The 13,799-nt window shown below is 40.7% G+C and overlaps 1 protein-coding gene across 1 annotated transcript in view; it reads right to left on the reverse strand.

Annotated features, from left to right (window-relative positions):
* The window catches only part of TSPAN5 (tetraspanin 5), a 92,365-nt gene that overhangs the window by 14,111 nt on the left and 64,455 nt on the right, over positions 1 to 13,799 (reverse strand). Inside the window, exon 2 of the mRNA XM_009556411.2 lies at positions 12,646 to 12,696. Within this exon, the coding sequence (XP_009554706.1) occupies positions 12,646 to 12,696 (51 nt within the window). The remainder of the gene's footprint in view (positions 1 to 12,645; positions 12,697 to 13,799) is intronic.

Below are 13,799 nucleotides of genomic sequence, written 5' to 3' on the forward strand. Positions count from 1 at the left end.
CCCACAGGACATTTCGCTGCTCTGTAGCTAATACGATGAGTCTGTCAGAAAGTCAGAACAGTATTTGAACAAAACTTAACTCAATCTTATTACCCATACCAAGATGCATTTTAGGTATCATATACATTGTTTATGTAAGCACACAGTTACACATGTTACAACAGAAAAAGCAGTCAATAGCAAGAATACCACGTTTAATTTAGTATTTATGCTCAGCATTTACAACAACTGACAGAAATTAGAAGTGAGCTCCAAGGCTACAGCATCTCGCAACAACAAATTTCAAATTTACACCGAATTTTGACAAACTAGGTACCTGGCCAATTCGACTTTAGACATCTACAACGCCAAAACCTCATTATATTATGAAAACACAGCTACTGACCAATCAGTTAGCAGGACAATCTTAAAAATAAAATTAAGTCTCTTAGCAGGACACAAGGAAGCATAAGGACTTGCCGTGGGAGATAGCTTGCACTAACTTATGTTAGACCTACAAATACCGTATCATAAACCACATATGCTGTGTTTTAGATATGACAGACAGCACAATCTGCTTGTAATGCCATTGCCCCTTAAAAGCAGAGCTTGGGTTATGACACCAGTGATCCTGAGAAACTATTTTGTTTCTTTGAACACATTCTAAGCACAGTTTGGCTGATGTTGAACAGACGAGTAATATTAAGAAGCAAGTACAAAATCTTCCTTATTCCAGTGAGCTTGCATAAGAAAAGTTATAGTTTCCTAAAGCCTTTTGGCAGAAAAAAAAGCTGAAGTATCACTATTTCTTCATTCACCCCCCAGTGCTGTAGGTCAATGCAAAGCACGCTGCTGTGGCTGACATTTCTCCATGTGTTTCCTCAAAGAACCCTGAACTCAGGCCGAATGCTTTGGAGTACTGCTTTCCCTACTCACTCACTACTGAATGAAGCTGTGGCTTGAAAAGCAGCAATACAGACCTTTACCACATTCACCTGATCGCCTTTGATGACAAAAGTGACTCAACTACTCGATCGGGGAAAGGCTGTGGATGTAGTCTCCTTGGACTTCAGTAAAGCCTTTGACACAGTCTCTCACAGCATTCTGCTGCAGAAACTGTCAGCCTCTGGCCTGGACAGGCGCACACTCTCCTGGGTTGAACACTGGTTGGATGGCCGGGCCCAGAGAGTGGTGGTCAATGGAGTTAACTCCAGCTGGAGGCCAGTCACAAGTGGGGTTCCTCAGGGCTCGGTACTGGGTCCAGCTCTGTTCAATGTCTTTATCAATGACCTGGATGAAGGCACTGAGTACAGCCTCAGTAAGTTTGCAGATGACACTAAACTGGGTGGAAGCGTGGATCTGCTGGAGGGTAGGGAGGCTCTGCAAAGGGATCTGAACAGGCTGGACTGCTGGGCCGAGACCAATGGGATGAGGTTCAACAAGGCCAAATGCCGGGTCCTGCACTTGGGGCACAACAACCCTGTGCAGTGCTACAGACTATGGTAAGTCCAGCTAGAAAGCTGCATGGAGGAGAAGGACCTCTGGGGGGATTGGTTGACAGCCGACTGAACATGAGCCAACAGTGTGCCCAGGTGGCCAAGAAGGCCAATGGCATCTTGGCTTGTATCAGAAACGGTGTGACCAGCAGGTCTGGGGAGGTGATTCTCCCTCTGTACTCAGCACTGGTGAGACCGCACCTTGAGTACTGTGTTCAGTTCTGGGCCCCTCACCACAAGAAGGATGTTGAAGCTCTGGAGCGTGTCCAGAGAAGAGCAACGAAGCTGGTGAGGGGGCTGGAGAACAAGTCTTATGAGGAGCGGCTGAGAGAGCTGGGGTTGTTTAGCCTGGAGAAGAGGAGGCTGAGGGGAGACCTTATTGCTCTCTACAACTACCTGAAAGGAGGTTGTAGAGAGGAGGGAGCTGGCCTCTTCTCCCAAGTGACAGGGGACAGGACAAGAGGGAATGGCCTCAAGCTCCACCAGGGGAGGTTCAGGCTGGACATCAGGAAGAAATTTTTCACGGAAAGGGTCACTAGGCACTGGAACAGGCTGCCCAGGGAGGGGGTAGAGTCACCTTCCCTGGAGGTGTTTAAGGGACGGGTGGATGAGGTGCTGAAGGGCATGGTTTAGGGATTGTTAGGAATAGTTGGACCAGTGGGTCCTTTCCAAACCAGTGATTCTATGATTCTATGATCCTTTTTTCCTCTTCGTGTCCTCTTCGCTTCTTTGAAAGAGTCCCAAACCAGCAATAATTTTGGAAGGAGTTATCACAAACCCATTTCCAAAACTCGATAGCAGCATTGTTAGCAGATGACTGTTCACAGCTGTGACTTTAGACCTGTAGTTTGACTACCTGTAGACTCAGTTTGGACCGCTCAGAAGACATAAATAGTCATGTAAGCAATATCTCTAATACAGTACTCCATGTAGTCTGCAACCACTTCCATAGTTTCCCAAGCAAAACTGACACTGAGCAAGCAGTAAACAAAGACAGTACTCAGAGCTTTTTAATTCTGCAGACAATGACAGACTTGATAAAATATACAGGTTAATTTCTCCAATTCACATAGCAAGGAGCCTTGGAAAAGGCCAGCATGCTGAAGGTATAAGAAAAATGTGACTACAACCCAATCCTAAAAAACAAGAAGTAAGCCAACAACATGAATGACATTCTCAAACAGGAGTCCTCTCTCTCTTACTACAGAAGGCTGTTGCCTGAAAGGAAGGGGAGGGAAGAAAAGAATGTTTATAAAAATATCACATTCGTCACTTTCCTCCTACATTACATACAGTACTAATCTTAACGTCATTCATTAAAAAGACAAAAGTAGATGTAAGGTATGATATAAAACAACACTGCTCAGAGCCAGTATTGCTATCAAAGCTGATCAGTTGGCACATCCCTTTTTCTAACTAACTAGTGATGAGATGGTACAAGCCAGGCTGAATTAAATGAACTTGTGCAAAAGTTATCCACCACTTTTTCTTGATTACATTTGCTATAGAAAAGAAATGAAGGTCATGACTTTCTGGCTAAGAACAAGAAGCAAAAATAAACAGTATAATCCAATAACACACAAACCTTTGAAAAAGTCATGGTCTCGGCCATACACCAGACAGGAAATCTGAGCTCTGCCCCAAAGGAAAAAAGCTGCTAAAATGACTTCTTCACAAAAGTTTTAAAACCCTTCCTATGTTTCCCTTCTGTGCCTATATAGTTACCATAAAGTGAGAAGAAATTCTGTCTTAAAGCAAGCACCACTACTCATTTCTTTTAACATTAGCTGATTTTGGAATTAATGGACTGTCATGTAGTAGAGGGAGAAAACAGTCACTGGAGAAAGGATGTTGCTTTTGTATTATAATTATTTTACTTCAAAAAGAATCCAAGAAGGATAAACAGTCATTTAAGTCTCTCTTCATAAGATACTTTACCTTTCTTTCAAAAAAACCAACACCACTACCAAACCCCACCATCCTCAAAAAACACAACAGCAAATTACTATGTTTAATCACGTTCTTCCCAAATGAAAGTAGTAAAATGCAAATGAAAGAAGAAAACCAAGTGAAAGTTAGCATACATTTGTGGACAGTGCTCTTAGAGAAGCTAATCATAATATAAAAAAGCGTTAGTGAGAAGAAATAAACCACTTTGCATTTTGTCACACTCCCATTAAAGTCGACGACACCAAAATTTAGTGAATCAGTTGTATATTGCCTTTCTGATAATGTTCCTTCCTATCTGGATTTTCTAGCCCTGCCAGGCTCCTCGCACCCTGGTACGCTACAGGCTGGCTGGTCACCTGGCAAAGGTCACTCATCTAATCTCTGGTCTCTTCCAGGTTCCAGTTCCTCAGGGAACTAAATTATGATCTGATCTGACACATATTGAAACAGAACACCTCAAGCTTTATCTGCCTTTGCTTGCTGTCCTTGGAAAGCACCTTTATTTGCATCTTTTGCTAGTCAACATGTGGCATCATAAGCCTAGCTTGGATAAACCCCAAATAACACATCCTGACAGCACAAAGTACAAAGCACGTAATTCTCATTTATACTCTGCTTGCTCTCTGCAGATCAATCCCAAGTTATCAATATTCTGGAGAGACATCTCAGGACACACAGTCTTCAGAGAGGGATTGGCAATAAAACAATAGCTAGCAGCAGCAATGAGAAACAGACAATGCTTTGTGGTTACATCTACAGGCGGACAGAGGTAGCCTGATAGGAGATTGCTACTTACCGCTGAAATACAGTTTTCCAGTCTTGGAGGTTTTTTCGGACACTTACAAATAAGCTCTCCAAAGAGACAGCAGTGCAATACTTTAAAAAAACCCCATATTTTGCTTCAAGCAGCAAGGCAATGACTGGGGAATATTACCTCACTTCACACTGTCAAGAAGACCTAAACAAATAGTCCTATAGGCTGGGACTTTTCCTATCCACCGCAAGTTTCTATAATACTTACTACCACAGTATTCAGTATTTTTGGCTGGAATGTATACTTATAGGGAAAGTTTGGCAGAGATGTAGAAATACGTGGTAGTGACCAGTTCTGCCTGCATCGCATCTTTAGCAAAAGCAGAAGGAATGTTTCCAGCAGTGCTTGAGCAGAGGATCAGGAATCTCACATTCTAGCACTGCATCCTCCAAGTGACAGGCTCTGAATCCTCAGGCTGACCAGTCAGCCACAGAATATGCAGTGACTGTTTGTTGACTGACCTCTGGTATCAATACAAGACCTAAACAAAACACCTGTAAATCCTTTAAAGTCAGGCTTTCTACAAATGCAAAGTATTTTTCTTAGCAACAATAGTGCAGTAGTTCACTCCAACCTTTACTGTTAAGTAGTTGCAAGTACTACTGATGCTTTAACATTTGAAAGGAGGAAATATTTTTTTTCCTAAACCTACCTTCGATTTTGGACGTATGGTTATTTTTCTGGGATACATACACATCATTTTCTTGGTAGTGCAGGCATGTGCGTAATCTTTATTTGGCAGTAAACACTTTGTACAAAGCTACATACTCTAATACTTTTCTTCTCATGATGGCATCAGTCCAGGGCTCTGCTGTAGTCCCACAAGGAGAGCCAGTAGGACATGTTCCCTGGCTGATCTCCAGCTCATCTGTTTGCTCTGTTCCCCCACCCTCAACTGCCTGCTGTACATTAAAGCGCCTGGGTTGTTATTTAACCTTTTAATCCACAAGTCAAAATTTGTTTGGAATAACAGAATAACAAAAGCATCATCCATAGTCGAACCAAAATCAATAATGATGAAGTTACAAAAAAAATTGCTTTATTTGTGAAAGGTACTTCAATTCCTGGGATACAATGATGTAGGCATGGAAAAGGAAAAACTGACCTCACATTCCTACCCTGCCCCAAATTCAGGAGAAGTCAAGTGAAACAATAGGACCTGTTCTTTTCTCCAACAAAAGGGTGGGAAAAGGCACAAAAGGGTGGTGGTGTCCTCCACTATTCCCAGAAACATAAGACAACCAAGCCAGGCCTGCCAGAAGCTCCTGCAGAACCGGAGTCTTCTCCTTATGGTATGTGAGCACAGGCAGAAAAACAGTCTGAGAGATGCCTGAATCCAGTGACAGATCCTCTGCTGTCTGTTTTCTCACCATAGCCACAGCTTTCCACCCTACAAGCTGGATCTCATGCATAGCCCAAAGAAGAACAAGGCAAAGGAAGAACACTGGGCTTCAAGTAACTCAAGAAGACCCCTCCTGATATTATTGCTGCACAATTTTTTCACTTTATCCCACCAAGAAAGAATAAGGAAGCACTGATCACTTCGAAATGCATCTAAGGGTGCATCCTTTGACTTTTCTCCATCTCATACTCTTTAAGATTATCAGGACAATTTGTACTACTTTCCAGAGACACATCTCCGACTCCAACTCCCACCTTTGGTGCACTTCTATTACTCATTAGCATTTCCAGAAGTCCTTTTAAAGGGACTCCACACAAGCTATGCTTGTTCAAACCAGAAAACAGTCTCTGAGCACAGAGACGAGATTACTTACAGATGAAGATGTGCCCCTGAAACATAACTTGTGCTCCAACCACTAGCAGGCATTCAGTCCATGAGATCACATTAAAATTAGGCTGAAGAAAACTCAAACCATTCAAAACCTCTAGAGTGTGCAAGTTGGGTTTCAACACCATTTTCTCTCCTATTGGTCCACACAACCTGCAAACAGAAGACACGGCCTTTGCATGCTGGACCTAGAAAATAGCTTTAATTTCCTCACAATGTATGGATGGCAACATAGACATCTCGGTTAAACCAGTATGCCAGTGTTAGCACACCTATACAATCTAATCGTGTTCCTCGTTTCTAATGAGGTCAAACAGAATCATAAGTACATTAACTAGTGGGATTTCCAGACTCTCTATAGTTGTGGTTACTGTAGAGAATCCACTGCCATGTTCAGGTCTCACAAATATTCCCAGAAGTTTGCTAGACCATTTCTTTTCTCTGGAACAGTTGATTTCACAGGCACAGTAATGTACCGCAGAGCAAGAGAGGACGGCCCTAAATTTTGAAAAGCTGATGCAGTAATGAAAATTCAAGGCACACTGAGTCAGAAACAACTATGGGAGAATCATCATCATAGGGAACAAAGAGGTGATACACTGTGAAACTATATGGAATTCAGCCCACAGAAGTGCATGTAAAAGAACAGGACTCAAAGCAACAGTCCTCATGACAAGTAACATCCCAGGAACCACTAAAAAGTAAAGAGAAGAAACCAACACCAGTAGGGTGGGAGAAATTAGGTATTTTTTTTCTATTTCCTTCAAGATAGGAAAAATACCTTCTCTGCTGCAGAATCCCATTACTGAGGAGACAGAAAAAAAGCAGGTAGTCAGAAAAAGATTCAGCAATACAATATCTTCTGAAACATTTCTTCTTTGCAAACAAAGAATTAGCCTTTCCATAAGCTTGTCTGCAGAACTTCAAATCACTGGAAACAGGAATACATGGGGGTGACGGGAAATGAAAGTACATCCAAATGCATGATTCTAAAATGGAAAAATAACTACTTTGTAAGTCATGAAATATGTGCAGTTTCTCCATGCTGTGCATCCGAATGAGCATGGAGAACAGAACAATAGTCATTGAAACATGCCAAATTAATTCTACTCCAAAATTTTGTCTCTGCAAGCAAGAAACTAGGTGGGGGATGTTTACAAATCTCATTTCCTTGATTTTTATTCATTTTGTATTTCCCACAGCAGACAGCAATAGCAGCAGAACTTTATTTTTTGCTTGCTTAAAGGAGGAGAAGAACTGGTTTTGTTTATTTGTTATGACAAAGCACAGTTCATGAAGTGAATAACTGGCATAAATACATGCAAGTTACAGATTTCTACATTTTCAGGATTAATGGTTACAAGGTGTTAGAACACCAGTAAAATTATTTAAGAGCCTGTTTAGATAATGCATCTTTATCCACTGACATTTAGGTTAAATTAAAGAGCAAATATTAGTATCCCTCTCTCCTCACGAGTCCTGTACAGTCCAAACACAGAGTCCTGGCTTAGAATCGAGATACACACTTTGATATCCTTCAGTACATAAGGACCCACAGGATATGTGCATGGTTTCCTTGTTAGAAATTGTTTTTAAAAGGATTGTGTGATAGACATGTATGCACAACAATTACGGAGTGACTAGCATATCACTCTCTTGATGTCTGCCACTCACTGGGACAGTAAAAGGAATGAGATTTATTTTTGTTCCTGAAAACAATGGAAGTTTTCATTTCAGGGCAAGGAGAGACATACTCGGTCTGACAAATTGTGACTGGTTTTATGTAGGGAGTTCAGCCTACCCCAGAACACCAAAGCAGGCCTAAATCGCCTTATATCAGCATAAAAGTCTAGCTTAAAACTTGAGACCCAGATTTATAGCTCCTGCTCACTAAGAAGACTGACATACAGAGGTACAATACTGGTGCTCCAAACAGCGCTAAACTTGATTTCTGAGCTGGATTGTCTTCTAGTTATACCGTTTTAAACAAGAAAAGCCCAGAAACCAACCTTATGCACATAAACAGCCTCTTCCAATTCTTCCTCTCCATTTCAGTCAACCTTATACATTGGTCTAATTGACTAATTTTTGCAAGGATCTTCAGATTTCCCACACACACACACTTCAGTATCTCCACCTCTGCTGCCTCCTACTTAATGTATACCCCAAAACCACAGTGCTTTCCTTCTAAAAGCTCCACGGACAGTCTTAATAAGGTCTCAGAAGACATAACAGCAATTCATCACTTTCACTACCTGCAGATTTATTTCAAGAGTACTGAGACTATCACGAAGCTTATTTTCTCAGGTACCTGGCATTATACCATAACCACTCCCAATGAGCCATAAGACTACATTATCTAATACATACAACCAAGCAGGGTAATAAAAATAAACCTGCCTTGTACAAAGCATCTAAGAAATCAACTGAAGAAATTACTGAGATGGTTAAAAAAGCCAGTGAAATATAAACATTTTTTCCCAGACTCCTGAGCAAAGATAATATAAGTTGCTTGGATAAGCTTGGTACAATCTTGGTACGGACTTTTCAATACAGACTCTTTATATGTTAACAATGTTCATGTTACTGTTGGGCAGGGGAGGGGAACAAGCTGCCATGGATAAAATTTTATGGTACAAGCCCAAGTCTGACAAGCCTGAAAACACTGTGAGATTGTGAGCTATACACTGCCCCCATGTATAGATAGCTTTATTCATCCTCTGAGTTTATTGCCCTCACCCCGCCCCCAGCTCTCTTTCAGGTTTATGACTCGGAATGCTAATTGCTCAGTTTTTGTTTAGGGCTGGCTGACTGGCTGTCAAGACAATTCTATTGTCTATTTGACAAATGAGCTCTTTTGCCTCCCTGCATAGGCTGTAAGGAAGGTCACAGGACTGTATTCTGTGGGTTTTTTCTTCTTTATGACAAAGTTTAAAGGGGAGAATTCAAGCCAACTTAGCAGAAAAGAGAAACTAGCTATCAAACCCACAAGTTTACCCAAAACTGTTTTTAACCAGCAGCAAACGGACTCCTGTAAAACGCAGATTATTTCTTTACATTCTGCATTTTTAATGTGGCCTGGTACATGGTCTTTTTATCTTAAAAAAATTCTGTGAAACAGCAATATACAATTTGATGGCTCGGTTATAAAGCAACAGACCTGGATATAAAGCCACACAATTCAAGGCAGAGGTAAATCAAAACCACCACCACTACATCAGTTTACAGTAGAGGAGTCTTTCTGAAGATCTAATTCTACAAAAAAAATCCTTACAAATCTGTATACACATAATACAATAGTGGCATTGAGTTCAACTTTGATAAAGGACTTAGTTCATTGGGACAGTAGCAGTCTTCACTGAATTGTTGAGGTTGGAAGGAACCTCTGGAGATCGTCAGGTCACCTAGACCTGACTGCTGAGGACCACGTCCAGATTGCTTTTGAATATCTCCAAAGAGGGAGACTCTACATCATCTCTGGGCAAACCATGCCAGTGTTCAGGCACCCTCACAGTAAAAAAAAAAAAAAAAAAAAAAAGGGTATTTTCTAATGTTCAGAGAGAATTTCCCATGTTTCTGTTTGTGCCCATTGCTGCTGTTACTGGACACCACTGAAAACAGCCTGAGGTCCACCCTCTTTGCACTCTCCCCTCATGTATTTATATACATTAAGATTCCCCATAGCCTGCTCTTCTTCAAGCTTAACAACCCTAGCTCTCTCAGCCCCTCCTTGTAGGAGAAAAGCTCCAGTCTCTTCATCATGCCGGCAGACCTTTGCAGGACTCTACAGTATGTCAGTGCCTCTCTTGTACTGGGGAGCCTGGAACTGGCCCAGGTGTGGCCCCACCAGTGCTGAGTAGAAGGGAAGAATCCCCTCCTTCAACCTGCTGTCCTCCTAATAGAGCCCAGGACACCATTAGCCACCTTTGTGGCAAGGGCACAGTACTGGCTCATGTTCAACTCAGTGCACACCAGGGCTCCCAGGTCCTTCTATGCACAGCTGCTTTGCTGTCTTACAGCATACCACTGCAACAGCCCATAATACCCAACGGATATCCAAGCTAGCCTTAGGCAAGAAGCAGTCTAACTGGAGAAGTGCTTTTCAGTTAAGTCACAGACTTTTCAAGTCTTCGGCTTCACCTACTTGGCTTTCCCCTCCAACTTCCCAGCTGCAGAAGAATAACTCTGGGATGCAACTGATCTGCTCCCCCGTAATTTGCGTATGAGAATCCGGCACTTGATGTTGCTGGTTTCAGCTCTGGCCACTGCCTGCCCTCTAGAGAGCAGAGTGAAAGGAAGATCTCAAATTGTCTTAAGTCCATTTTTTCCATAACTCCTGCAACAAAAATCAAGTCTACCTCTGCTCAAGAGCTCTGCAGCTCAGCTATACCTGTATTACATTTTGGTTCATAGTCCACACTAAGCACCGCAGGACACAGCAGTTAGAGAAGGTGGGAAGAGATGCTCATTTTCAATGAGAGATCTGTGCTTTATAACAATAAACAGTTTTTATTTATTAATTTCTACAGAAAAACCTACTACGTATGGAGCCTGAGCTAATACTTATTAAACTGCTCTAGTGGTTTTATTTGCTTGTCTTAAAAACATGGCATTTTCTCCCAATTTCAGGATCTGATTAAAAATTGTTTAAGATGACTTGATAACAGGTGTCCAAATTTCAAGTAAAAACACGAGCTTTGGCTTCTGGCTATTAGCAATTATGAACTGAATGCATTTTTCCTAGGGAAAGGGGGGAGGGGGGGAGGAGGCTTTCCCATATAGAAAATGTGGAATTTAACAAACCATTACTCTGCCAGAACACCTGCCAGCTGTAGAACTGGCATATTTTAGTCTTCAATACACATAGCTATGTTCTCTCTACCTGCTCATTCATTCTAAAGAGGGATCATTTGTGTTACCTGTGTTTAACATTACATTAAAATGTCTCCTATAGACCCACTACAAAATAAAGTTCTTTTCTGGGGCTTAGATGTAGGTATAAGCTCTACAAATATACTCAGAGTACATGGTTTTACATTTTTGCTGAATAAAAATTATTATTATTTCACAGAACCACTTTCCAAGCCTACTCAAGCCATCCATCATGAGTATCATATGGTATGTAAATAAAGATTTTATATATATATATATATATATAAGGATGGGTGTATGCAGTGCTATATATGGGTATAAACTGGAGAGGGGCAGATTTAGGCTAGACATACGGAAGAATTTCTTCACTATGGTAGTGGTGAGACACTGGCACAGGTTCCCCAGGGAAACTGTGGATGCCCCATTCCTGGAGGTGTTCAAGGCCAGACTGGATGGGGCCTTGGGCAGCCTGATCTAGTGGGATGTCCCTGCCCGTGGCAGGGGGGTTGGAACTAGATGATCCTTAAGGTCTCTTCCAAACAAAAAAAATTAGAAAAAATAGAAATAGTAGAAATAGAAATAGAAATAGAAATAGAAATAGAAATAGAAATAGAAATAGAAATAGAAATATAGTGCGAGGTAATTTATGCCCTACTACTATTTACAATAATCTACATCCAAAGGACTCGCATAGAGCAATTAGAATCTAAATTAACAACTCACTTCTGAATCAGCAAAATTCATCCAGAGCTTTTAAGTGGCAAAACCCCAGTGTTTCCATTGTGTTATTTGTTTAGCTGCAAGCGCCAGTTATTATGGCCGAAGTGAACATAAATTTGTAACTCAGTCAATGTTTTCCATTAAAAGGAGACAAAAAACATTATGTAACTGAATATCATAACACCATTGTTATCAGTCAGGTTTTATTATACTGAATCTTTTAAACAAAGAAGAAAAGGAAACTCTGGCTTTAATTTTAGCTGTTGTCTTTCAGAAAGCCAAACTCTTCATCCAGTAACCCAATATATACTGACTTGTTTTGTATGTTATGTCTTGATAGTTTATCTTCTTCCCAAATTCTGCAGCAAGCAAACTAAAAATTAGGCTCTGCTTCACGAATGTTCTCTCTTCCCGTGCCACTTTCTTCCCATTTCCCAGCTGATTTTGCAGTCTTGCAACAGACAGTGTTCCAAGGACGGTTTTAATTGCACAACAAAACACAACAGCTATTCTGTCTCATCTTTGGCCTGGTTTTTGGGGTTCAGTTGGTTTTGGATTTGTTTGGTTTGGGTTTTTTTTTCTGGTATTGTTTTTGTTTTGTTTTGTTTAAGTGGAATAGCAATTAGCATGCTACGTTAAGGCAAAGCCAAGAAGGCTTATTTTCAGGAAGCTGCCCTATCTCGCTCTCCATTCTTGGGGACACTGCAGCAGACACACACTGTCAATATTGTCTTCAGTCGAGTGTTCTAGTATCTCAGCTGTAGTTTGAGTATGCATGGATTGAAATGGTTATTTTATGTGCAAGTGTCAGCTGTGCTTTCTTGCCAAGGCATTCTTGGGAAAGATGCCAAGGATCTTCCTCTAGGTGAGCCAAGCCAAGGTTTTATTTGACAGAGTAGTTAGATTTTGTTTCGGCAAAAACTGTGTGTGAACACATAAAATGTGCGCCATATTACTATCCCAATATTTTCATCAGAGAAAGAGTAAGAAGAAAAACATGGAGTTTGGTGCTATATTCAACTTACCTTTTCATTCCATGCCCACAATCCAATCCCAAGAAATGCGATGCCAAGGAACTAAAGAGAAAAAAATAAAAATATATCAGAGCTGGAACTATAAATTTATAGATTTATTATTTACTTTAAGCACAGATATTGATCAATTCCCTTTGTCAGATAATGAATTTTATCAGGACTGTTAGGGCTTACTGAGAGTTTTAAATTATATACGTAGGTTTTTTTCTTTTACAACTCGACTACTGTAACTGGAAGAATTTAAAACTTGCACAGCTCATTCAGGGATGTTCCGCATAGGTAAAGGAGATGCAATTAGTGTCACTTTCTTAGCATCAAGCAAGTAAGGTCCTTTTTGATTTTGTCAGACTCAAAGCAAACTCCACAGCCAAGCAATACATTATTTTACTGTTGTATTATCACTAGCTGCACAAAACAACTGTCTTTGCAGCTGTCCCCTAATGAAAGAAAGCAATTAAAAAAGAGTTCTAAATACATGACGATACGCTATCATTTTTAGCAACGTTGTCCACAGAAACACAGAAAGTTGTTTAAACAGAACATAACCCATGATTTCTGGGGAAAAAATAATAATAAAAATAATGCTGGTCTAAAAGAGCAAGACTTTTTAAAAGCCCCGACACCAACATTTTATAAAACTTTTCTGATACTGAGTGTTTCTGTGTTTCATAAAGGAAGTTACATTCCCTTTCTCCTACAAGAGACATAAAAGCATCAAACTCAAAAGACAGGGTCTTTCCTCCGTGATGGAAAAGGGAACAGCACCTATGATTTTGTTATATCCCTGTATTCTCTGTTCCACAAACAATTTGGAGTGCCTCATTTCCTTCTAAATAGTACAGGGCTTCCACATAAAATGCAGACTAAGTGAAACAAGCAGAACAGATAGAATAAGCCCCCTGCCTCCCAGCATCACCACTATCAGTATCAATGATGTAAAATGTTTAACAACCATGTCGTAGGTGCCCGAGCACATCTCTGGATATCCAGTTGTCCAACTTTCACCTTTAGTTTTTAAAAGCTAAGTGCTGGATAAAAAGAAAAACTATATTCACTCTAGTTTCAGGGCACGTAATGGACTGCTATTCAAACATCAAACGCTGGTTTTCTTTGTGGTTTCTCCAGACTGCAGTGCAGAGATTTAT

The sequence above is a fragment of the Cuculus canorus genome, chromosome 4, assembly GCF_017976375.1.
Source record: "Cuculus canorus isolate bCucCan1 chromosome 4, bCucCan1.pri, whole genome shotgun sequence".
Taxonomy (NCBI): Eukaryota; Metazoa; Chordata; class Aves; order Cuculiformes; family Cuculidae; genus Cuculus; species Cuculus canorus.